This window comes from Notechis scutatus, chromosome 6, assembly GCF_049901735.1.
Source record: "Notechis scutatus isolate UNSWTSFEM ecotype Mainland chromosome 6, rNotScu1.2, whole genome shotgun sequence".
NCBI classification, from domain to species: Eukaryota; Metazoa; Chordata; class Lepidosauria; order Squamata; family Elapidae; genus Notechis; species Notechis scutatus.
The window spans coordinates 11,947,050-11,971,597 of record NC_142014.1 but is presented as its reverse complement, the minus strand read 5'-3'; the positions used below and the strand labels follow the sequence as shown (position 1 = coordinate 11,971,597).

General features: G+C 39.8%; 1 protein-coding gene across 1 annotated transcript in view; it reads left to right on the top strand.

Moving 5' to 3' along the window:
• LOC113413001 (V-type proton ATPase subunit S1-like) overlaps window positions 1-24,548 on the top strand; it is a 62,766-nt gene that overhangs the window by 2,657 nt on the left and 35,561 nt on the right. The window contains exons 2-3 of the mRNA XM_087969390.1: window positions 23,792-23,921; window positions 24,019-24,087. Coding sequence (XP_087825516.1) covers window positions 23,792-23,921; window positions 24,019-24,087 — 199 coding nt within the window. The remainder of the gene's footprint in view (window positions 1-23,791; window positions 23,922-24,018; window positions 24,088-24,548) is intronic.

Below are 24,548 nucleotides of genomic sequence, written 5' to 3'. Positions count from 1 at the left end.
ATAAGTAGCCATAAATTATCTTCTGAATTTAGCTTTGTTGAGAACTACTCAGTAAAATGTGATAGGGTTCATGCTATTTTCTTCCCAGTGCAATTTTGTCAGGCAAGATTACCACTTGCCCATAACACAAGTTTCTATAGCACATGCTTTTTAAAGCCAAATGAAACTCATCCAATGATGGGTCCAACAGACCGGTGACTAGCTCCCCATTTGGGACTACATGGCTATTAAGTAGAAGTTAGATTTAATGGAATTTAATGTTGATCTATCAATTCTCTTTAGGATTTCATACTTCACATTTTACAGTGCAGCTTTCAGTGAAAAAAAGAGTTCTGTCAAAATACGTTGAGCTGCATATTTTAGGATAGAATGCTAGATGTCTAAATTAGCATGTATTATCAGAAAGAATATTAAAGAATGTTAAAGAATGCGTTTGTGAGAGCTTCCATTCAAACGTATATGTCTAAACTAAGTATATAAACTCAAAATTGCTGTATGAATTTATTTTAAAAAATGCAAATTCATGCAGAAATGGAATAGAATCTACATGGAACTTAACACAGGGGAAATGAAATGAATTTAATTTAGATTTGTTATGGTTTTGGGTGGCTTAAAAAAGAATAATAAAAAGCTAAAGCAAGGCTAAGTGACTAGAACAGCAAATAATACAAAAATTCAAAAGGAATCCAAGCAATAAAATAAAAAAGTAAATTTGGTGTGGCGGTTAAGACTAAGATTAAAGAGACTGTGACATGGCTGGGTGACTTTGGGCCAGCCACTTTCTCTCAGCCCAATCTACTTCACAGGGATGTTGTGGGGAAAATTGAAGGAGGAAAGAGTATTGGATAGTTTTGCTGCCTTGTATTATTTTAAAAAAGTAATGGGATAAAAATGAAGAAATAAGTAAATCAGAGTGATATTAACTCCTGGCCTAGAATTGGAACTCAAGGACAGAGAGTGCCACCTGTATCTTTGGAGTACAGTTGTTCCAGAGTTCAGGGACCACCAGAGAGAGGGCAAGTTTCTTCAGCCCCACAAGATGGCAGAATTTAATTAAAGGGATCCGAAGCACACACAGAAGGTACCTGAATGTATCAGGTGAGGCAAAACAATTGGAGATAGGTGGTCCCTATCTCAGGCCTCTGCCATGAAAAAAAAAATATGGATGGCAATCAGAATTTTGAAAAGGATCAAGCTTGCCAACATTCCCTGAATAGAGCTGCTTGCTTATTTGTTTTTACATGTCCACCATATGTAATAGAAGGTACTTCATGACATTTCCAACATTTATGTGTGATTTGAGGGAATTGAATGCCATCCGTTGTGAAGATTTTTTTCAAAAAAACACTGTAGTTTTAGACCAGAGGTGTCAAACTCGATTTCATTAAGGGCCACATCAGAGTTGTGTTGTGTTTGACCTCAGGGGTCACCATGGCCAGGTTGGGCGTCGCCAGGGTAGCCATGGCAATTAACATCACTTGATGAGACTCCATTTTTGACCGTTTTTGGCCTCTGCCCATGAAAATGAAGCCCGGGGAGGCTGCATGTGGTCCTCCTGGGTTCTGTTTTTGGCTGCAGCAAGTACGGAGGTCTGCAGGAGGCCATCGCAGCTGAAAACAGAGCCCAGGAGGGCTATAAGTGGCCCTCCCAAGCTCTGTTTTTGCTGGCAGAGGCACCACAGGCCCAGGGGTGGGATTCTACCAGTTCGCACCTTTTCGCTAGAACCGGTTGTTAACAATCTAAGCAGTTCGGAGAACCAGTTGTTGGAAGAAATTACTGGCCTAATCCTGTAAGGAAGGCAGGAAGGAAACATTCTGGTGTTGCTTACAGAAACTGCCTCTCCATTAACCCTTTTTACATTCTTGGCAGGACTAGACTTCCTGTCTCAGGAACTTCTCTGGAGATTTTTTCCCTCCTTTGCTGGTACTTTGCTTGTGTGGAGTGACCATTCAAAGTTACAATGGCACTGAAAAAAAAAGACTTATGACCATTTTTCACACTTACGACTGTTGCAGCATCCCCACAGTCATGAGAGGCCAGGCGAGGAGATGTGTGGCTCGATGTGAGTGATATTCAGTTGGCCACGCCCAGCCAATCATATGACCACCAAGCCACGCCCACCCAGTCACAGGACCACCAAGCCATGCCCATCGCCTAAACCATGCTCACAGAACCGGTTGTTAAAAATTTTGAATCCCACCCCTGCACAGGCCGGTCCTTTGCTATTTCTAGGGCGGCCCTGTGGACCAGATCTAAGCACCCCATGGGCCAGATCCAGCTTGTGGGCCTTGAGTTTGACACAAGTGCTTTAGACTAATACAGTAACAGTTGTAAACAAACTACTAGGAATTGATATTGTAGGTGAATGAAATTCCATTAATAAAAATTGTTATTCCAAAAGAATTGTCCATAGAGAGGAAAAATGTATGGCATCCGTGATTGCATGATCACAGCCCTGCTCTTTTAGAATATGTGCCATGTGCATACCACACATTAAATGTGCAGGGCTTGAATGACATGGTTACAGCTACCAAACTGTTTTTTAATCTTCAATGCAGAAGCCTGCACTCGAGGCAATATGCCAGTTCACTTACTGCATATGAATCAGAAACTCCTGGATTTATTCCTTCTATTTTCTTTCTAAACTGAGAAACTAGGTTCAGTTTCAGTATTTTGATTATCTTCATCACTGCTTCTCAACCTTGGCAGCTAGAAGTTGTATGGACTTCAACCCCCAGAATTCCACAGTCATCATGCTGGCTAGAGAATTCTGGGAGTTGAAGTTCACACTTCTTTTTTTTTTTTTTTGAAACAAATTTTATTAATTTTACAGACAAACAAAGCATCATTAGACATTAAAGACATTAAACCTCTTTCCATTATAAATTTTTACAAGGCAGATAAAACATTGTTTTATACAATACGATTCTAATATATCCCATTTCCACTTAAATATTTTTTAGCAGATTTCTCATTATTTCTCTTTGCTCTTATTCAATTACATTTCTTCTATACTTATCCATTTTATACTCATCATATTCATATTTCCCTCTGCCTTGTTTACAAATATTCCTCTCGCTTTCTCCCAAGGTTTTATTAAATCTCAATCAAACATACACACACAAAACACAAAAACATAAAACTTCTTTTTACAAAGTAGCTTGGCCCCGGATTACCTCTCTTTGTATGGACTTCAATTAAATTCATGTTCAGCTTATATGCCATTACCTATCTTATTACCTTTCTATATCTTCATTATAACTTCTCCCCGCTTTCCACTCTTCTTAATTCTATTTTATTTATTTCATCTTAATTTAAATCATTATATTTGTATCTTTTGTCCATTCTTTTCCAATTATCCATTTATCTCATTCATATTAGAAAAAAAAAAAATATTTCTCCTGAAATCACTAATCGAAGTATGATGCCTTTCCATCGCTCCCCTAAATTAACATTTAAGGTAACACCTAATTCCCTATCTAATTCTGCTTAGTACATTCTACTTACTAAGATAGTAAATCCATAAAGTAATTAAATATATAATTAAACATTAAATCTCATAGCATTCCAATTATCTATTTCAAAAACAAATACCATAATAATAAGTTCATACAAACATCCACACAATAGTCAATTAAACTCTATACTTAAACTAAATATTTTAAACATTCCTTTTAATATTTTATTAAATCTTAAAATCTATCATTATTAAACCTTTAATGTTTTAATCTTTACTTAAGCCTTATAAAATTCTAATTTTCTATTTCTAATACAAATACTACAATACTATCATGTACCTTGCAGAAACATTTTGGAACAAAGTTATGCATTACCCATTATCCCTAAAAAAGATTTCTTTTCCACATCTTGTTTCATACCTTTGTGGCTTTTCCCCCTTCTTCCTTCCTATCTTGTCCCATCTGGTCTTTTTATCCCCCTTCGCTCCCCCCCTCTGTTGTATTTCTCTTTTCTTTTGCTTTCTAACATTATATTGATTTTGCATCTTATTTTTCTCTTTCTTGGATGTTTTTTTAAGTCTTATGTCCTTTTTCCTTCCTCTCTTTTTCCTTCCTTTCTTGATCAGCTTTGTAGACTCATTAAAGATGGCTTCTTCTTCTTCTTCTTCTTCTTCTTCTTCTTCTTCTTCTTCTTCTTCTTCTTCTTCTTCTTCTTCTTCTTCTTCTTCTTCTTCTTCTTCTTCTTCTTCTTCTTCTTCTTCTTCTTCTTCTTCTTCTTCTTCTTCTTCTTCTGCATCCTCCATTAATTGTTGTGTTTGTTGATAAGTGGCAAGCGCCATTTCTAAAAAGCAAAAAATTTCTCTCACACCGTCTTTACCTTCTTTTTTTATTTTACCATATTCCTCTCTCAGTTCATCAACAGATAAAGCCATTATAAACCTTTTCTTCTTCTTTTTTCTCTTCTTCTTCTTTTTAAAACAACCAAGATAATTCAAAGCTTGAAACAATTCCCCCAAATCCCAAAGTCATCAAACAATCCAAACAGAACACAAAGTTCTTCACCCTTTTTCTTCCTGGGGTAATATCAATTGGCAAGGGAAAAAAAACCAATCTGTATTTTAAAGTCTTATTACAATTAACTTCCAATCTCAAAATCTTCCAGGCATCTCCTCCAACAAAATCTTAATAAAATTTTTTCCTTTTGTCCTCTCCCTTCCCACTTATAACAGAAAGCTTTAAATTTTTACCTTCTGTAAAATAGCAGGATTTTCAATATCCATTTGTTAAATCCATGTGGAAGGAGAGTAAACTTTCTCTTTAAACACTTTCGCCGCTTGTAAATCTCTTCTGGAAACAAAGTATCTTTTTAAAAATCAGAATTTTCAGGATATTACTTGTATCTTATAGTCCCAGTTCAGCCAAAAAACTTTCGCTTCAAAACTTTCTCCTTCTTCCTCCAGCACAATCTTGTCCAGCTGTCAGCTTCTTTGTGGCGGCCATTGCTGACCGCCGCTCCACCGCCTTGAGAAAAGAGGGTTAAGCCGGGTGGGGAAGGGGTCTGTGAAAACCCCAACCCCCTGTCCGGATCCCTCCTATCTTCGGCTGCCTCTTCATGGCAGCCTTAGCCTCCAGATCCGTGGATCGGAGGCACCAAAGCGGCTAGCGCGGCAGGGATCGCGCAGGATCGCAAATCCCTGCCGCTAGCGAAGCCGACAAACCGGAACTTCCGAAGTTCACATTTCTAATTACTTAGGGTTTACCAGTTGGGAAAAACTAATCTATGTTTTTTTTTACCCTCATATAGAAATTTATTTATTTATTTAGCAGAGGTCTCCAAACTTGGCAACTTTAAGACTTGTGGACTTCAACTCCCAGAATTCCTATGCTGGCCGAGGAATTCTGGGAGTTGAAGTCCACAAGTCTTAAAGTTGCCAAGTTTGAGGACCCCTGATCTATATTAACATATAGAAATGCAAGAATGTTTAAAAGTATGGTTCTGTCATATGATATGATTCACTGGAATACAACTCTTATTAAAAGTTTAATTGTGAAGTCAAATACTACCGAACTTTGAATTATTTTAAGTGAGAAAACGGGATCTCTTGATTTTTTTTTAAAAAAACAACCTTATATGGTAGATAAATAGAAAAAACTGCTCTTTGTCTCAGGTTTTAACATTTTACAACATACTTGTGAATTAGCATGTATGATCTCACTCCATACAACCAGGATCATAGATTAGCCATTGTTCTTATTGGTTTTTTCTGGCTTTGGGTAGTGGAGACAGTTGGGGAAAATGAATGAAGGCTTTTTTTAAAATAAATTCTGCAATAGTCAAGAAGCCAAAGGAGAGTGATAAATGTTGTATGAGGGACACAGCAAGGGGTCAAATTGCTGATCGGAAACTTGGAGGAAACAGAGTGAAGAGTTTCAGGCATTTCTTTGGCTTGCTGTAAAATGCTGCTAGTATTTATAGTATAAACATTGTTTAGTCAGCTCATTAGTTAATCATTGCAGAATGTTCAGATCATTGAAAACTGGAGCAGGAAACCAGTTGTTCTCTCGTGTTCTAGCCAAATGCTACCAATCTTTAAATTAATCTATGTTGGAAAATAGCATCCTTTTTAATTTTTTAGAAAAAAAGAACAAAGCATACAGGGAGGATAAGCAACATACCAAAAGGACAAAAGACTGTAAATACAAAAGCTGCTCTTTGTCTCAGGTTTGAACATTATACAACATACTTATGAATTAGCATGTATGATCTTACTTTAGAAAATCTACCCACCCCCGTCCCAATTCCTGATAAGCATAATGGCGGTGATGGGAGGACACAGGTTCATTTCTGGATGGTATTCAGGAAAGGAAGAAGAATTGCCTTTTACTTGTCGCTTTATTACAGAAGAACAATTATTTATTTATTGTATGTATTAATATTTATATGGTCATCCATCTCACATAAAAAAGTGACTCCGGTGGGTATACAACAGAACTTATTAAAACAGGTAATCAGTGCTAATAGCAGTTAAGCAATGATTATTAAAAAATTAAAACCAGCTTTAAAAATTACAAAAGCTAAGAGAGAATAGCAGATGTCAATAACAAACGGAGCTGCTTCAGTATCTCGCTGGCCCCTTGCAGCCTCCAGTGCTGATGGCTTAACCAAGATTGGAAGGTCTTCAGGGAAATCAGTGGGAATATAGGCAGCCTCACCAGGGGGTGGAGGGAAGGATATTGTATAAGCCAGGAGCCAGTGACAGATATAGCTCTCCAGCAGAGGAGACCCATAGCATGCCTCTTCTCCCAGATCTGGTGGGACAGACAGGTAGTCCTTCAAATAATCTGGCCCCGGGGTATATAGGGCTTTAAATTCAGCATCTTGAATTGGAATCAGATTTAGAATTAATGGAGTTTGGGAGAAGAGGAGATAATCATGTATTGTTCTAGAGCAGGGGTGTCAAACTAGATTTCTTCAATGGGCAGATCAGCATTGTAGTTCTCCGCAGGCCGACCAGTGTGGGGTGTGATGGGAGGACGCCCAGGGGTGGGATTCTACCAGTTCGCACCTATTCGCTAGAACCGGTTGTTAATAATCTAAGCAGTTCAGAGAACCAGTTGTTGGAAGAAATTACTGGCCTAATCCTGTAAGGAAGGCAGGAAGGAAACATTCTGGTGTTGCTGAAAGAAACTGCCTCTCTGTTAACCCTTATTACATTCTTGGCAGGACTAGACTTCCTGTCTCAGGAACTTCTCTGGAGTTTTTTCCCCCCTCCTTTGCTGGTATTTTGCTTGTGTGGAGTGACCATTCAAAGTTACAGTGGCACTGAAAAAAGTGACTTATGACCATTTTCACACTTACGACTGTTGCAGCATCCCCACAATCATGAGAGGCCAGGCGAGGAGATGTGTGCCTCGATGTGAGTGATATTGATTTGGCCACATCCAGCCAATAACATGACCACCAAGCCATGTCCACCCAGTCACATGACCACCAAGCCACACCCACCACTTAAGCCACGCCCACAGAACCAGTTGTTTAAAATTTTTGAATCCCACCCCTGAGGATGCCTCCTGCAGCACTTTGCCAGCCAAAATGGAGCATGCCATCCAGGCCAAAAAAGGGGCTATCCAGGCTGAAAACAGCACGGTGAAGCTGTGCGCAGTCCCCTGTGCCCCATTTTGGCTGGGATAGTGGTGCAGGAGGCCATCCAGGCTGAAAATGAGACATGGGAGGGGTCATGTGTGTCCCCCCGCCCAGTTTTGGCTGCCAGAGCACCATAGGCTGCTCCTTTGCTATTTCCAGACTGGCCTGCAGGCCAGATTTAAGCACCCCATGGGCTGGATTTGGCCCACGGGCCTTGAGTTTCACACCCCTGTACTAAAGCCATGCTGAACTGTCTGTGCCATCTCATTTTGTGCCAGCTGAAGCTCTTGGATACTCTCCAAAAGCAGCCCCATGTACAGTGTGTAACAGTAGTCCAATCATGAGGTGACTAAGGGCATGTGTGACTATAAGCAGAGCCCCCCCTCTGCAACTGAGATACTATCTGAAGCTGTGCAAAAGGCCTCCTAGCCACAACTGCCACCTGCTCTTCAATCAGGAGTCATTGAAGCCAGGAGGATGCCCAGATTGTGTCCTAGGTCTGTCTGGGGCAGTGCCACCCAGCACAAAATATGTTCTTGTCCTATAACCAGTAGGCTTCCAAACCCAAAGCTACTGAGTCTTGCCAGGCTTGGCAGCTGACACCTGTTCTTCCCATCCAGACCCCCACAGCCTCCAGGCATCCGGTTATTATTACTATTACTACAATGTTGAAGTTTTGATGTTAGGAAAATAAGTCTTCCTCCCAACTCTAACCACAAGGTTCTCTTCTTAATCCCCTGATTATTTCTAATATCCTATTCAATATTCTAATATCCTATCCTATTGCAGCATGCTGCTTAATTACATTTGTTTCAGATCTTAGAATTACAGAATCATGGGGTTAGAAGGAACCTTGGAGGTCTTCTAATCCAACCTCATGCCCGAGGCAAGAGACCATCTGAGACAAATGGCTGTCCAATCTTTTTCTTGAAGTGCAACGTTTGCACCTCTCTTACTCATCTTCCAAGATTGATAAAATGATTGTTGAGGGAAATATGTAAAACTCTGTAAACCATTCAGAGAAGTCTGTAAAGCACCATGAAGCAATATATAAATCTGTTGTGACTCGGAGGTCTGAACCTGCCTTGTAAGAAGATACAGACTTAAGTAATGAGGGAGAGAGGGATTTGGCTTCGAGATTTGAGCCTGCCTTGCTGGAAGACACAGACTTCAGCCAGGAGGAAGAGGAGGACTTGGCTCTGAGGTTTGAGCCTGCGTTGCTGGAGGATTCGGAATCATCTCCCTCCCCGGGACCTTCCTCCCTGGTTGTGCCTCAGGTGTCGGCAGATAATCAGGAGAGCGTGCCGGAGTCCTTGGCTGAGGATCAAGCCGAGGAATGCTGGTTTGATGCAAGACAAAGACGTAGACATCGACGTGAAATGCAATGCAAAAGGAAAGGTCAAATCAGGAACTGACTTGAGAGACTGACACGCCCCTCAGGAAATAAAAGAGGGCGTGTTAGCTCTGAATCTCTGTTCGGGACAATTTGTTTATTTATGATAGCAGCTTGGACAAATTCTCCTTGCCGGCATTTGCTTCTTGATTTATGGTCTTGTTTGTTATCGGACTTGGCAGGCAGCTTTTGGAAGACTGCCAAGGATTCCTCCAGTCAAAGGAATTTAACTCTGTCGTTTCTGGTCCTGTCTGTTTATTTATATTCCTTTGAAAACTTGGGCTCTCACCTTGTGGTCACAGGTGAGACAGAACATAAATCTAAGTGTGATTGCTATTATGTCCTCTTTTCCCCATCTTTCAGGCTGGGAACACACACAAAAAGGCCAACGGAGCAAGTTATTTAAATCAAAATTGATGATGGACTCTTAAATGCTGCTGGATTCACAGGTAGCTACTCTTATAGAGCTCTTGGCCTCTTCTTTTCCAACAGCATCTTCTCCTATCAACATGCACCATTTGTGTATCACAGATTTCTTTTGTGTCTGTGTCTGCTGGACTCATTTGGTGACAAACTTCAGCTCTATCAAGAAACTTCTTATTCATTTTCTCTTAATCATGTTGTGCAAAGCTACCCTTCTTCCATCCTTCTTGGTTTCATGATGGCCCAACTTCTCTTTGCTTCGCTTAATATTTTCTTTCTTTTTCATTCCTTCAGATGAATACCCAGGTCTCAGCACCTGTTCACACCTGCCACAGCAGTACCAGAACCCCTTTCTTGTCCTCGTATTTTTTTTCTCCTTTGCTGTCCATCTGAGAAGCACAGAAATAGGTATTTGTGATGCTTCCTGAAAGCTTATGCAGATCTTTGTATTTTGTTACAAAGGAGAAAAGGAAAAAAACTAGGGAAGGAGAAGAGTTTCTCTTTCACTAATAATCATACTAAATAAACCAGAAGGTACAATTTGCTTCTTCCAGAACTTTCCCTGAAGAGGTACATGGGGAATTATAGTCCAATAATAATTGGAATATCACAGGCTATACAACTCTGCGCTATGAAATTTTTATCTCTATTAACAATTCAGCAGCTCTAACGGTCCTTCTTTTCCTCTCTGTGTAATAAAAAATTACAATGCATGTTATGGCACACAATGTAAAGGTGACACTATTGATGTAGAACCAGTAGTTCCCAGACTAGAAAGAACATATTTAATTGCCTCCCAAGGCCATTAAGATACCAATTAATTGAAAGAGCTGGATGCAAAAACTTAAACTCAGGAGCATAGTTACACTACAGGTAAAGACTCTGACTTCTTTGCACTGCAGTGGGCAATCAACAACTGTATTTAAAACTTTCTGTTTCTAATAAAAAACTAGCTTGCTAAGCTCTTACTAATACTTCTGCCAAGTGCAGCCAAGAGCAAACATAAGGAAACATAAGGAAACTTGTGATTAACTGTCAGGACCAGATCTGATGTTTAAGACATGTGTGTGCCCTCTAAAAGTTGATCTATCAGACAGGTAGATCTTATGAACACAGTTGGGACTGTAATTTCCATCACATAATCACATCACATAGCGATGTGTTATGGCTCCCCCTTCAAAGTTCAAACAACACAAAACCAAAAGCAGCCGTTCCAAAACTTGAGTCCAAAAGAAAGGAGTTTAACAAGATAACGACTGTCATCAATTATATACACGCCCTGTTCAGCAAAAACAGTTCTGGCATAAATCCTCAAAGCTCCGAGCCTCTGCTGTAAACCTCGTCACTCAAACAGACACTTTGTTCCTGACAATCTTTCCCCACACAGCTGTGTCCTTTTATAGTCCTTGAGGCAACGTACTAATTATTGACTCGCCCTTCTCCTAACTAAGTTTGCCTCCGTAAAAAACCTAGATGGGCATGTCAATCTCCCTAAATCAACGTCTGGCTTGATGCCTCCCCACAGCTTGACGTTTTAGCCTCCTTCTAGTTCTGGCATCAAGCCACGATCTGTCCGTTTCTTCGCTCGATTCTTCTGACTCATGTTGTGCTTCCATTTCAGGCATGAATGAGGTCGAGGGTTCAGGCGAAGAATGTCTGTGTGATAACCTCTCATCCCCCTGGCTCACATCTGAGTCTTCTAACAATTCAGACTCCAAATTTTCAGCAGGCTCCAGCCTTACATCCTCAGAGTCATCAGAATCAAAACTTACAGCAGGATCGATCCTTTCAGTCACAACAGCGATGTATTCCCAGCAACCCCGTTTTTAAGCAAATCCATTGGTGTTTAGTTTAGTTTAGTTTAGTTTATTGTCATTGCACCTCATACAACAAAATCAAACACCATGTTCAGTGCACATCATGACCATGAAAATAAACATAAACACACATCCTTCACCCTCCACACACTGAACCGAAACCCCCTGACACCGCACCAACACTGCACTATACAGCAGAATTCAAAAGAGCTACTGCCCTGGGATAGAAGCTGTTTGTCCTTGTTTTTATTATTCTGTACCCTCTGCCAGATGGTAATAGTTAAAAAAAAATGGGTTCCTAGGATGAGATGGACCTTTTAGAATGTTTTGAACTTTCTTAAGGCAGCAGGAGCTATAAAGCTCTTCCAAAGAGGGGAGAGGGCAACCCATGATCTTCTGGGCAATGACATTAACCCTCTGGAGTGCTTTCCTATCTGCCACTGTGCAATTGGCAAACCATACAGAGGTGCAGTAAGTTAAAATGCTCTCTATGGTGCAGCGGTAGAAGGTCACTGAAGACCATCCTAACTCAAGCTATTCTGGGTTTGGTACCTCCCAAACCTGACCTTAGTAAGATAAGTGACTATGTCCAACTTCCCTCCGTTTACCTTCTCTGCTCTTTTTTTCATCCTGCACACTGCTTTGCATGGCGACAAGCAGCCCCCAAAGGGTGTGGCTCTGGAAGTACTTGCCACACTGTGGTTCAGCTTCTTAATGCACCATGGCTCTGAGGCAGGAAGCCCTGGAGCTGCAGTGCAGTATAAAACTGCAGTCAGCCCTAAAACCTCATCTTCCCAGCTCAGTTAAGCTGCATGGGGGGTGGGGGGGACTCATAGATGTCATGAGAAGCCTCAGCTATATTAGGAAGACCAGTAGTATGGTATGAAGCTGCAGCCTGGCAACCCAGTGGAAAGCTGCAGCCAACCCAGGAAGCCCCAGCTGCTCCTTTCTGTTGTGGCCTGCCGGCGGCTGGCGGACCTGGCCGCAGAGTCAGACAGCAAGGAGATTGGGGAGGAACCTGGGCCAGTCCTGGAGGCTGAGGAAGATACAGACAAGAGATCTGTGTCAGAGGCAGAGTGTCCGTGTGTGCTCCCTTCAAGATCCAAGAAAGAAATACTCAGACTCCATGAATTAGAGCAAAGTTCTCCTTTTACTGGAAATCAAAGTGGAAGCTACAGATTGAATTCTGAATCTGAAGAATTTGGCGCGCAGGTCACATATACAAAGGAATGGAATTGTTCCCACCCCCCAAAGTCCAAATGACTCTTCCAATTAAAAGTTCTGAATATGATCATGTGGGCATCTTCAGGTGGTGATGAGGCCTCTGTCCGTTGACCTTGACATATTTTGATAAAACTTTGCAGCTGCTCAAAGGGAAAGAAAGCTAGCAAGGAAATAGAAAGTTAAAGACAAGAATTTATACACCCCCTCCTTTTTCTTACCCACAGCACAAGAATGTAACACCTCCAGCTCTCTTCCCCCTCCAAGTCTCCCCTCCCCCCGTTGCTAATGATAGCCGAAAGAAAGCAGTCAGCATAGCAGCAGAGAAGATGCAGAAAAGATGTCGAAGATATCTTGAGGCTGACACAGAGATAGGGCCAGGGTAGGCTGCCAGTCATCAGCTGCCTTCAGGCTCGGACAGCAGTGAGGAGGGGGACCAGCTGGAACCGGTTCCCAGCCTGTGCATGCGCAGAGCTGACAAAAAGAAAGAAGAATTATGAACTCAGGGTCGACATGGGAGTAAGGCCACAGGTGGACGATGAATGGCCCCTCTCATAAGGATTAAAAGAGGAGCAAAAGAGGAGGGGGCTTTTGCAGGAAACAATTTGTTCATTCTTTCCATGATCGCGAAGATCTGTCCGTGCATCCTAGAGACTTATGCTAAGCCCTTCCTTGTCAGCACTGTGTTTGGAAATATTTACTGGGCAGCTTTCCATGATAGATAAGGTCTGAGTTCCTAATTATACCCTTGAAAGGCTTTTTGCCAGGCTGAATGTGAATGTAAGAAATTCACATTCGTTTAATAAAAGGTGTTTGGTTGGGACAAGAGTCTGCTTCGTGCTTTTTGGGGAAGCCCAGGACAGAACGCTGTCTTTGCTGTAGAGGTGGTATTCAGCAGTTCTGGAGAACCGGTAGCTGAAATTTTGAGTAGTTCGGAGAACCGGGAAATACCATCTCTGACTGGAGATTTTACAGTATCCTTCCCCTGCCACGCCCACCAAGCCACTCCCACAGAACCGGTAGTAAAAAAAATTGAATCCCACCACTGCTTTGCTGCTTTGCACCCTGAGACCCCTGATGCCCTGCCCTTCACCCACCCCCCAGCTGACCTTCACCATCTTCTTGTTCCCATTGATGATGAGGTGGTAAAATCACTGCAAGGATTTTTTTTTTTAAGCACAGATATAACAATGGAATTTGGCCTAGATAAATTTGCTACAGTAGCAAAAAGAAGGGTAAAATAGCCAACAATAACTGAATAAAAAAAACACAAATAGCCAAACCATCAGGAGCCATGAAGAGAAATACTTATATGTATTTGGTCATTTTACAGTTGGAAAACATCAATCCTGGACAATTTAAAAATGTGATTAACAAAGAAACATGACATATTTCCTAAAGACAAAATGGAATGGTGGAAATATTATCAAAGCCACCAGTACCTGAACCATGCCTGTGATACGATACACTGCTACAATTATTAACTGGACACAAGCTGAACTGGACAGTTTGGACTGGAAAAAAACAAGAAAACTGATGACTATTCACTCTGTATTACATCCCCTTAGTGATATTAATAGTCTATACCTGCCCTGCAGAAATGGAGGCAGAGGTTGACTTCAGGTCAAACAGTCAAAGAAGAAAAACATGACTTGGCTAATTATATAAAAGACAAACAGGAAGAAGCTGGACTCAAGAAAAAATTGGAACATGCTAAATGTACAGGAAACAGAAGAATGAATATTGAAATGCAGTAAAAATAATACAGACAGAATGCTGGCAAAAAAAACCATTACATGATCAGTTTCTGCAAAATATCAAGGGAAAAGTAGGAAGAAATCTGGCAATGACATTCAACTGGAACATTAAAAACAAAAACCAAAGGTTTGATTTTGTCTGTAGAAGAGCAAGCTATTCAAACCAATGCATTCAAGGCCAGAATTGAAAAATCATCAATGATTCAAAGTGCAGATTGACCAAAGAAACAGTAGATCACATACTCAGCACAATGAAGATTGCAGAAACTGATTATAAACAATAACATAACACCGTCACCAAACTGATTCACTGGAACATTCATAAAAATTATCATGTCCAGTAATGAAAAAATTGGTCGGAATGTATAATTGAAAAAATAATTGAGAATGAATAGGTTAAAAGGTTGTGGGATTTCTGAATACTGACTCACAACACGTTAGATTTAACTGTGATTAAAAAGAAGAAAGTGGTAATTGATGTGATGATACTAGGGAATAGAATCAAAGACAAAGGGTTGGAGAAGATCATAAAGTAGTAATATCTGAAAATCAAAGTGGAAAGATTATGGCATAAACTGGCCATGGGTTTCATACCAAAGAGTCCTGGGCAGCACTTAGAAAATCTGTGTATTGACAAAATTTCCATCTATCAATTACACAAAACCACATTGCTTGGATCTGCACATATATCAAGCTGAAACATGGTATGTATGAAGGGCCATACCACTTAAAAGAACCAGCAGCTGTGATTTCACATTGTTGTACAATAATATTATATCATTATAAAACAATAATAAAATATAGCCTGTACATGATATGGAAACAATTTTAAGAAGAAGAAAAAAAACATGGTTAGAATATTCAGTGCTGCTCATCTGCCGGTTTATGGTGATGTCTATTTTGGGGTCAATACTAAAGGTGAAAAAATAAATTTATTTTCAAAAACAATTTTCAACAGTCATCTTCTATTGAATATGTGTCTGATGCATATGAGATATTTAAGGAGAAAGAAAGGCTGTCTTTTTGGGCATATTGAAACAATCCAATGAACACAAACTAATTGAGCAATTGCTTCATTTATAGAATTTTTGGGGATGAAAAAAATAGTGAAACGATTTTTGATAAGACAAAAAAAATTGGATAGTGGACATGGTGGTACCGGGAGACAGCAGAATAGAAGAAAAAGGAGAGGGTAACAAAATACAGAGATCTGCAAATAGAAATAGAATGACTGTGACAAAAGAAAGCAAAGATAGTACTAACACTGATGGGTGCTTTGGGTGCAATTCCAAAACAATTGGAGCACCATTTGAACACCATTGGCATTGACAAATTCTCCCTCAGTCAATTGCAAAAGGCAGCTTTACTCAGAAAACTCACATCCTGCAATGATACCTCTTAACCAACATCTGCTAACCCAAGTCCTTGGAAGATCTCAATAAGTGGATACAAATGCCAAATCCAGTTTGAACATCTGGCTGATTGTGTGAAAAAAACCACAATAACAGTATAGATAATCTCATTGATCCTGGTGGTTGATATTGACACACTTTTGGGAATCCTGGTCTAAATACCATAATAGAATGGAATGCCTTCTCTCACTTCACTGAAAGCAAACTTAGATTTTGCATATGGGAACTCTAAAAAGAGAAAAGGCAAAGCAGGAAGTGAAAGTGAATGCTTGCACCAGTTGCTCTTGGAAACAAGTTTTAAATCAAGTACTGAATCTATCAAAAAAGTAGAACATAAAAAATAAAAAGGAATATATTTTAAAATATGTTCTGCTTCCCAAATGTTTGGTATCACTGAAATCTTTAAGTGTAATGTTGTTATTTTCTTTTTCGGGTGCCTAATTAATTCTGATTCATGTTTCACATATTATTTTAAAGTAATAGCAGAATATTTTAAACATTCTTTAAACATTCTGCATCAGGGAGTGTTTGTTTCACAAAAATGTCAGCTTTTTCACACAACATTTTAAAAGTTATTTTCGATGGTTACTTATTTTATTGTAGAGTCATTTTAGATTGTTATGCCTTTATTTATTACCCTGTTCTCTTATAGGCAGTTTATTTCTTTAAACAAAACCAAAATAAGTTAATATAAACTCTTTCTCATTATGTAATTTTAGAATGTGAACATTTCTAATTATGTAGTATAATTCTGCCAAATAAATAATCAATTACATGCATACTGAAATGCTGTAATTATAGGTAGTGTAATTAAACTGCAATCTTCATCTTAATTTCCCCAAAGTAAGTTGTTATAGAAGGACTAGATAATCATGGGACACAGATGGCTTGTCTGAGGATTTTAAATTTAGTGGGGCTTATCCAGTGGTGGGATTCAAATTTTTTTACTACTGGTTCTGTGGGTGTGGCTTGGTGGGTATGGCAGGGAATGTATACTGTAAAATCTCCATTCCCAACCCACTCCAGGGGAAGCTTACTGCAAAATATTTTACGAGAAGAATCCTCCACTCTTCTACTCGTAGCAGAATACCTCATGACACCAGACTTGAAATTTTAGACCTAGACAACCTAGAACTACACCGCCTTCGGTTCGATCTAAGTATAGTATATAAAATTATATATTGCAATGTCCTACCTATCAATGAACACTTCAGCTTCAACCAAAACAATACAAGAGCACAAAATAGATACAAACTAAAGATAAACTGCACCAAACTTGATTGCAGGAAATACGACTTCAGCAACAGAGTGGTCAATGTCTGGAATACTCTACCTGACTCTGTAGTTTCTTCCCCAAACCCCAAAAACTTCAACATTAGACTGTCTACTATTGACCTCACCCCTTTCCTAAGAGGTCTCTAGGGGGCATGCATAAGCGCACCAAAACGTGCCTACCGTCCCTGTCCTATTGTTTCTTTTTTTTCTTATTCGTATCCATTTCATGTATTTATAATCATGTTTATACTTATACCTGTTATCTAATAATTGTTTGACAAAATAAATGAATAAATAAAATAAATAAAAATCCCATTCCCTCTCCACCCCACTAACCTGCTTTCCAGCTACGTTCTCCTGTGCAGGGCAACAAAAGAAGACCCAGCCGATTAGCTGGGACTCAGGAGGCAGAGGATAGATGGGGGCAGGGCCAGTCAGAGGTAGTATTTGCCAGTTCTCCAAACTACTCAAAATTTCTACTACCAGTTCTCCAGAACTAGTCAGAACCTGCTGAATACCACCTCTGGGCCTATCCTAGATAACAAAGTTGCCTCACAGTCAGGAAGCTGTGAGTTTGATCTTAGATAGCAGTGGATATTTGTCTCTTTGCGTGCAATGGGTAATAGTCTGCTGCAAACTCTACACAGGCATTTGGAAGGGCATCCAGCCAGTAAACACTCAGAGGTCCATTCAGTTGCCTCAACTCTACCCCAATGCAAAGTTCTGCAAGTTCATTAAAAGAAAAGAAAAATCTGGATAACAATGTAGCCCCATTTTGTTTAATCCATTTGAACAGAACCGCAGAAGTGATTTCTTTGCATATATCTTCCACCTCATCCTTATATCCCTTTTCATTTCACAAGTTGGAGAGCAAGGGGTATTTCAAATCATTTACCCACTCCATTTCCTAAGTACACCTGACAGCTTAAACACTCAAGGGGCAACCTGCAATATAACCAAGGGAGAATAACATATATCTGATTTTGAGCAAACTATTGAATTCATTCCTCCTTCTGCTGTTGTTTGATTGAGGTTGGATATTCATTTCAGCTCTGTAGTTTAGCCTGGCAGGTTTTGTTACCTATTAAAACCCAAATGCAGTAACCATCATATTAGTAAGCCCAGCTGTAAAAGTTGAATGACGGAGCAGTCCAAGGGTTCTTTAGAAATAACATGTTAATGATTACTTGGGAAAGGAATCTGGGATTTCACCAGCTTGGCACGCAGAAGGGAACGGGCCAAATTAGACATGAAGTTAAGTGGAGGGATGCAATTAATATTCTTTTTTAAAAATATAATATAGGCGATCTGGATGTCCCTAGACATACGGAGAGGGAGAGCGGAGTCCTTACACATCTGCCAAATAGTTCAACAAAAATTTAAATCCGTTCCCAAGCAGCTGTCTGTATTTAAAGGGATGACTCTATTGAAACTAAGTTGAAATGTAGCCTGTATTATATAATTAAATGATTTCTCATGTATACTATCAATCCTTCAGCTTGGTTCAGTCCCAGATTTCTTGAAAGTTCATGAGTGTTGAATGTTGATTGAAGGAATAATATATTTCAAGAGAGACTGGGTGCCAAGGACCATTTCATAGATGGACATCTTCCTGAAGTATGAGATGTCTCATCTATGCAGAGTTTCTAAGGAGTGCAATCTAGATACCCTCCTTACCCCAGCACCAAGAGACCCTCTTAATTGTGCGTTGAAGATATTTCCCACAACACAGTCTTCAGATCCTCTCAATCTGCTGCTCAGGCAAGCTGAAACTAGTTCAAAGTGATCTAACATGAAAGGGATTTTTTTTAAAAAAATAATCAGAAAACACAGCACAATCTCCTATACAAACATTCTGATTTGCACAGAAGTGCCAAAGAAAGATCAACACTGTCATGGTTCCAGCTGAGCCACTGTAGGACTGTCCCCTCCAGAGGTGGTATTCAGCAGGTTCTGACCAGTTCTGGAGAACCGGTAGAAGAAATTTTGAATAGTTCGGAGAGCCGGTGGTAATCTTCCCCCTGGAGTGGAGTGGGAATGGAGATTTTACAGTATCCTTTCCCTGTCACACCTACCAAGCCACACCCACCAAACCATGCCATGCCCACAGAACCAGTAGTAAAAAAAAAAAAATTAATCTCATCACTGATCTCCTCCCATTCAGCCATGGGGTTTCTGGGACCATTTCTACTTTGGCTTCCAGAGAGATCAGAAGCTCCTTGGCAAGCGAAGTTTGCTTTGTTTCTTTTAGGCTTAGGTAGGAAGAGCAATCTTCAAGAAAATATTCCAAAAGTTGGTTGTTCCTACAGCAGTACCCTCCTGTTAGCTTTTCAAGGTAGTCCAACAAGAAGCACAAGCAGGACCATCGGAACTATCTATATTGTAGGGTTACGTTAAATAGAACCTTGCAAGTGAAGTATTTCTCCCCTTCTCTCTTTCCATTCTCCAGAAAACTAGGGTGTGTCTTTTCTGAATTGTTACCTAGGCTACAGATATTCCTCCTGTCTCCCAAGGTCATTCCCACATACGATCATGACTCCAGTTCTTGGTTTTTCTTTCTGTTGCATCAGAGGTTGAGCTTTCTTGAATAGGAGAAGACTTTTGGGAGACCCTTCATCCTCTCTAATTCTCCCTGCACTTGTCCTTATCTTCATGCTTTCCCTCATAGCAACCTCTAATACAGGAGTCTTCAAATTTGACAGCTTTAAGACTTGTGGACTTCAACTCCCAGAGTTCCTCCTCCAGTCATGTTAGCTCAGGAATTCTGGGAGTTGAAGTCCACAAGTCTTAAACTTGCCAAGTTTGAAGACCCTTGCTCTAATACCTAGCACTCCATTGTCAGCTGAGGACAGCAATTTAGCTGGTCTTGTTTTCGAGGCAGCAAGCTATGTGGGAGCAGCTTTTCAAAACAGTGTGATTTCCTTAAGTTGTCAGAGGGTTCAGAGAAAAACCAAGGAATAATGATGTCCATGGAAGTTCAAATTGGTCAGAAAGAAAAGCATATGTAGAACTGATTATCTAACAAACAAACATTTTGTACTTCCAGTCTTGCTGTTTTCTTCAGCTCTCTGAAGTTCCTTCATCATGTTTCTTTCATTCTGGAAGGCTGGATCACAGGGTCACATAAGAATAAGGCATTAAGTCCAATATATAGATATCAGTTTCTTTTCCAATTTTTATGAGAAGGATTGTCTAGTTCAGTGATGGCTAACCTATGACACGCGTGTCACTCGTGACACGCTGAGGCACTTTGACTGATACGCCTGTTGGTGTGGGGAAAACCTGCACATTTAGAGGCTGCCTGTGCTCTGCTCCAATCCCTGCTCCCTGCTTGTTGCGTGGAGGCATGGTGTCACTGCTGCCGCAAGATCTTTGCAGCAGAGAACCAGTTTTAACCGCCATAAAGTGAGGTTTGTCAGTTTCATTACCTCAGGAATGCTACAGGAGGAAAGGAGATCCATGAGGTTCACAGCCCTGTAAGGTGGCCTTCCGATCCCCACATCCTGCACCTGCAGCCCTGAGACCAGGGAGATGAGTTTCACAGCCCTGTGTGATCACCCCAGCCCAGTCCGTCATAAACCAAATTATTGATATTTCTTGAAGTGACACACGACCCGAGGAAGGCTACACTTTTTCCCGATTTTCGACACACCAAGCTGAAAAGGTTAGCCATCACTGGTCTAGTTGCTCATATCTCATACATGATAGTCTAAAAATCAAATGATGTTTCTCTCTGCCAAAGCTGTTAGGACAAACATAGTTGCCAAAGCATGCATTAAGCTGAGTATTAAAAACAGACTCAAACTGGTTCCTTTCCAATTCCCTAGGGTATAAGACAGAGAGAAGGAGAGAAACACAAGCAAGATTCTATTACTGTAGACCAGAGGTGGGGAACTATGACCCGTTTATGGTTCAGGAATTCTGCGAGTTGAAATCCACAAGTCATAGACAGGCCATAATTCCCCACTCTGATGTAAACAATATGAACGTTTTAATCTTCCTATGGAAGTTTCTGTTCTGTCTCACCTGTAGCCACAAGGTGAGAGTCCAAATTTCCAAAGGAAAATACTTAAACAGACAGAAACAGGAACGACAGAGTTAACTTCCTTTGGCTGAATCCGTCTTTGGCAGTTTTCCCAGAAGCTGCCTACCAAGTCCGATAACGAGCAAAACCATAAATCAGAGGCGACCGCCACACAGAATAATCCAAACTGCTAACTCAAATAGACAAGTTGACCCGAACAGGGATTCAGAGCTAACACGCCTCCTTATATTCCCTGAGGGGCGTGTCAGTCTCTTTTCTCAGTCCCTGATTTGACATTTCCTTTTACGTTGTATGTCACGTTTCTGCCTGCGTCTTTGCCTTGCATCAGACCAGCATTTCTCGGCTTGATCTTCAGCCAATGACTCCGGCACGCTCTCCTGATTATCTGCCGACACCTGAGGCACAATCAGGGAGGAAGATTCTGGGGAGGAAGACAACTCCAAAACTTCCAGCAAAGCAGGCTCAAATCTTAGAGCCAAGTCCTCCTCTTCCTCCTGACTCCCATCTGTGTCACTCAACAAAGCAGGCTCAAACCTTAATGCCAGATCTTCCTCATCACTCGAGCCTATGTCTTCTGACAGAGCAGGTTCAAACCTCCGAGTCACAACAGTTTCTATGGAGTCTGTTTCCTGATAGACTCTACCACACAAGACTGACAGTCCTGCATAGAGGAAATTATTCATCCATATACTCCTTTCTCCTTAGAGCCTCAAAAACATATAAAACTAAGGTTTTATTCTAGGTTGGTGTATGAACATGGAGCAAAACAGCACTTTAATTTCCAAAAAGAGATTCTTCCAGATCAACTTTTAACTGCATACTTGTTTATTTAATTGAATTTTATAGAGTACCTAGATAGTGATAATTCTCCAATCTTCAATTTTTCCAGCACAGAAAATGGCTAAGAAACAAAAATTAGATGTGTTGCACAATGTTTTTATGTTAGTTGTGCTAAGTTAAGTCTCTCATCTGAAAAATACATGTAGAATTAAGAACAGGTAGCAGGCCATTCTGAATTGTTATGGCTTTCCATTGTGACTTTGTACTGATTTCTTGTTTATTCAGATCTATTTAAGCCACCCAAAACTATATCAGAGTAAACAATTCCTTTTTTCATTTTTCAAACTAAAGAAAAATTACACTGTGGGCTTTGTGTGTGCTGTTTAATGTTCCTTGCAAACTGCCTGTGAATTTGTTTACAATAAAAGAAAACACTGGAAATATTTTTAAAATTTATAAATGCAAAGATAACTTTATGTGCAGCCTACATGGAAAAAGTTGAAGTTGCTTCAGCAATGGGAGATGAGATTATGCATTCTATATGTTCCAGTCCATTTATTTTCTCATTAAAAGTGGCTAAAACCTTATATCAGAATCATAGAATGTTAGAATTGGAAATGATTGGAAATTGGAAAATAGAGTCAGTTTGTTGCGGTGGTTAAAGCATCAGGCTAGAAATGGGGAGACTATGAGTTCTGGTCATGTCTTGGTCATAAAGTCTGCTGGATGACCTTTGCCAGTTCTTCTTTCTCAGCCTTTTGAAAAACCTTGTTGAGAAAATTGCAGGGACTCATTCAGGCAGTCATGAGGAGTCCAAAACTGACCTGAAGCATTTCAGAATCCTAGAATTTTAAAATTGAAAATGATCAATTGGAAAATTGCTCAATATATGTTTTTGTTCTTAATGGATTTTTAATAGAAATGTGCCCAAATCATAGAACATTCCAATCTTATCATGACTTGTTTTAAGTGTCCTAAAAGTGATCCAACTGAAGAATAGCCCATGCTTAGGTAGGAGCATTTCTGGGTTCCTTGGGTCAGAATGTCCCATAATTCTTGTAAGTCCTAAGAGACAAGATCCATCACATTTAATTGGGAACTGAATAAATGGTAACTATGATATATCCAAGGTAGAATTTAGTATCATGACAACAAGAATTATTCCCAAACTATTGTATTTGTAGTCATTCTCTGTCTGTGCTAGTAACTCTAATTTGCTTGAGTGCCAAACTACTTTTAAAAACAAAATTCAATTTAATATCTCATTCAAACAATTTTATTTCAATCAACAATCAGGAAATTACATCCAAATTCCTTTAAAAAGGAAAAAGAACAGCATTCAGATATGAACCACAGTGGCACAGCTACAGTGTTGGGGTGCAGTACTGCAGACTACTTCTGCTGACTGCCAGCCACCTGCAATTTGACAGTTCAAATCTCACTAGGTTGACTCAACCTTCCATCCTTCCGAAGCCGGTAAAATGAGGACCCAAATTGTTAATCTGTAAACCACTTAGAGAGGGCTGTAAAGCATTGTAAAGTGGTATATAAGTCTAAGTGCTATTGCTATCATCCATAGTGAGGACTGGAGTGGACAAGAGGGTCAAATGTTGACATGGATGTTGCAACATCTTCTTACAAATGACACAAATTGGGTACATCTAACCTGATATCATGATGTCACTGAAGCAAGTTGATAATTGTATTAGCATCATTATTCCCAGGTTGCCATTTTGACATCACAGTTTGTAGCTGATGACTGTGAAAGCACCTTACTCAGACCAGGTTATTTTACAGTGACATTGCTCTGAGTATAAAAATGAATGGGGGCTTCGTCTATGTCACCTCAAATCCTTGGAATAAAGGCAGCACAATATAAGAATTAGTAATTAATTAGCTCAGCCCTAAAATATGAAAAGTAACACTAAAGAATTTATGTCTGAGTTGCAGACATAAATGATGGATTTTAACATAACATTTCAAGGCAGCGTAAACTGTAAGTAGCACACCTTGCCATAGAATCATTTGTTCCTATTTGTTTTTTCATAACTCAATTTCTTTTTTAGCTCTCTCCATGGCTTGGCAAAGACTTTACATGAAGGACATGTTATGTCGAGGGATGAGTTATATTTATTACTGAAAGATACAGTTCTGGGTCCAGAGCACACAAATATTGTCTTGTTTCTTCAAGATACAGTAAGTATGGCTCTGCTTATGTATGTCAGATGAGCTTTAATAGAATACAACAACGTGGTATCTCTCTAATAATCTCTACCATCTTTCTATTTTTCAGCTTAGTGTGGAATACTTCACACGATACAACAACTTCTTCGGAAATGAGTCACTATTTCACAATGTTCAGGCAAGCAGAACTATTCCATCTGGCATTTCCCAGCAGTTTTTAAGAAATAGGCATGCTTAAAAGAAATGGCAGAAGGCTCTTTTTAATTCCAGAAACAGGTTCAAAGCTCTTTCAAACTTGATAAGGATAAATTTCTGTAATTTCCATTATAGTGTATGGAAGAACATTTGAAGTTATTCATAACTTACAGTTCATTCTGCCTGTTAGTCCCAGGAATGGAAATTAGGGGTCAACCCATTCTCAGTTCCCTGGTGATTTTTCTCAAAGTCCAATTATGAATACAAATCAAAGTATAACCCTACAATGCTTGCAGAAGCTGTTTTCTGAAGTAGGTTCTTTCAAATGTAAGAAGTTCCTTTTCCTCGTAAATTTATTCCTCCAAGTTCTTTTTATACATATATATTAAAATTTCAGAAAACATTTTCCGTTTTGATTCTTTAAAAAGGAAGCCTCTATTTGAG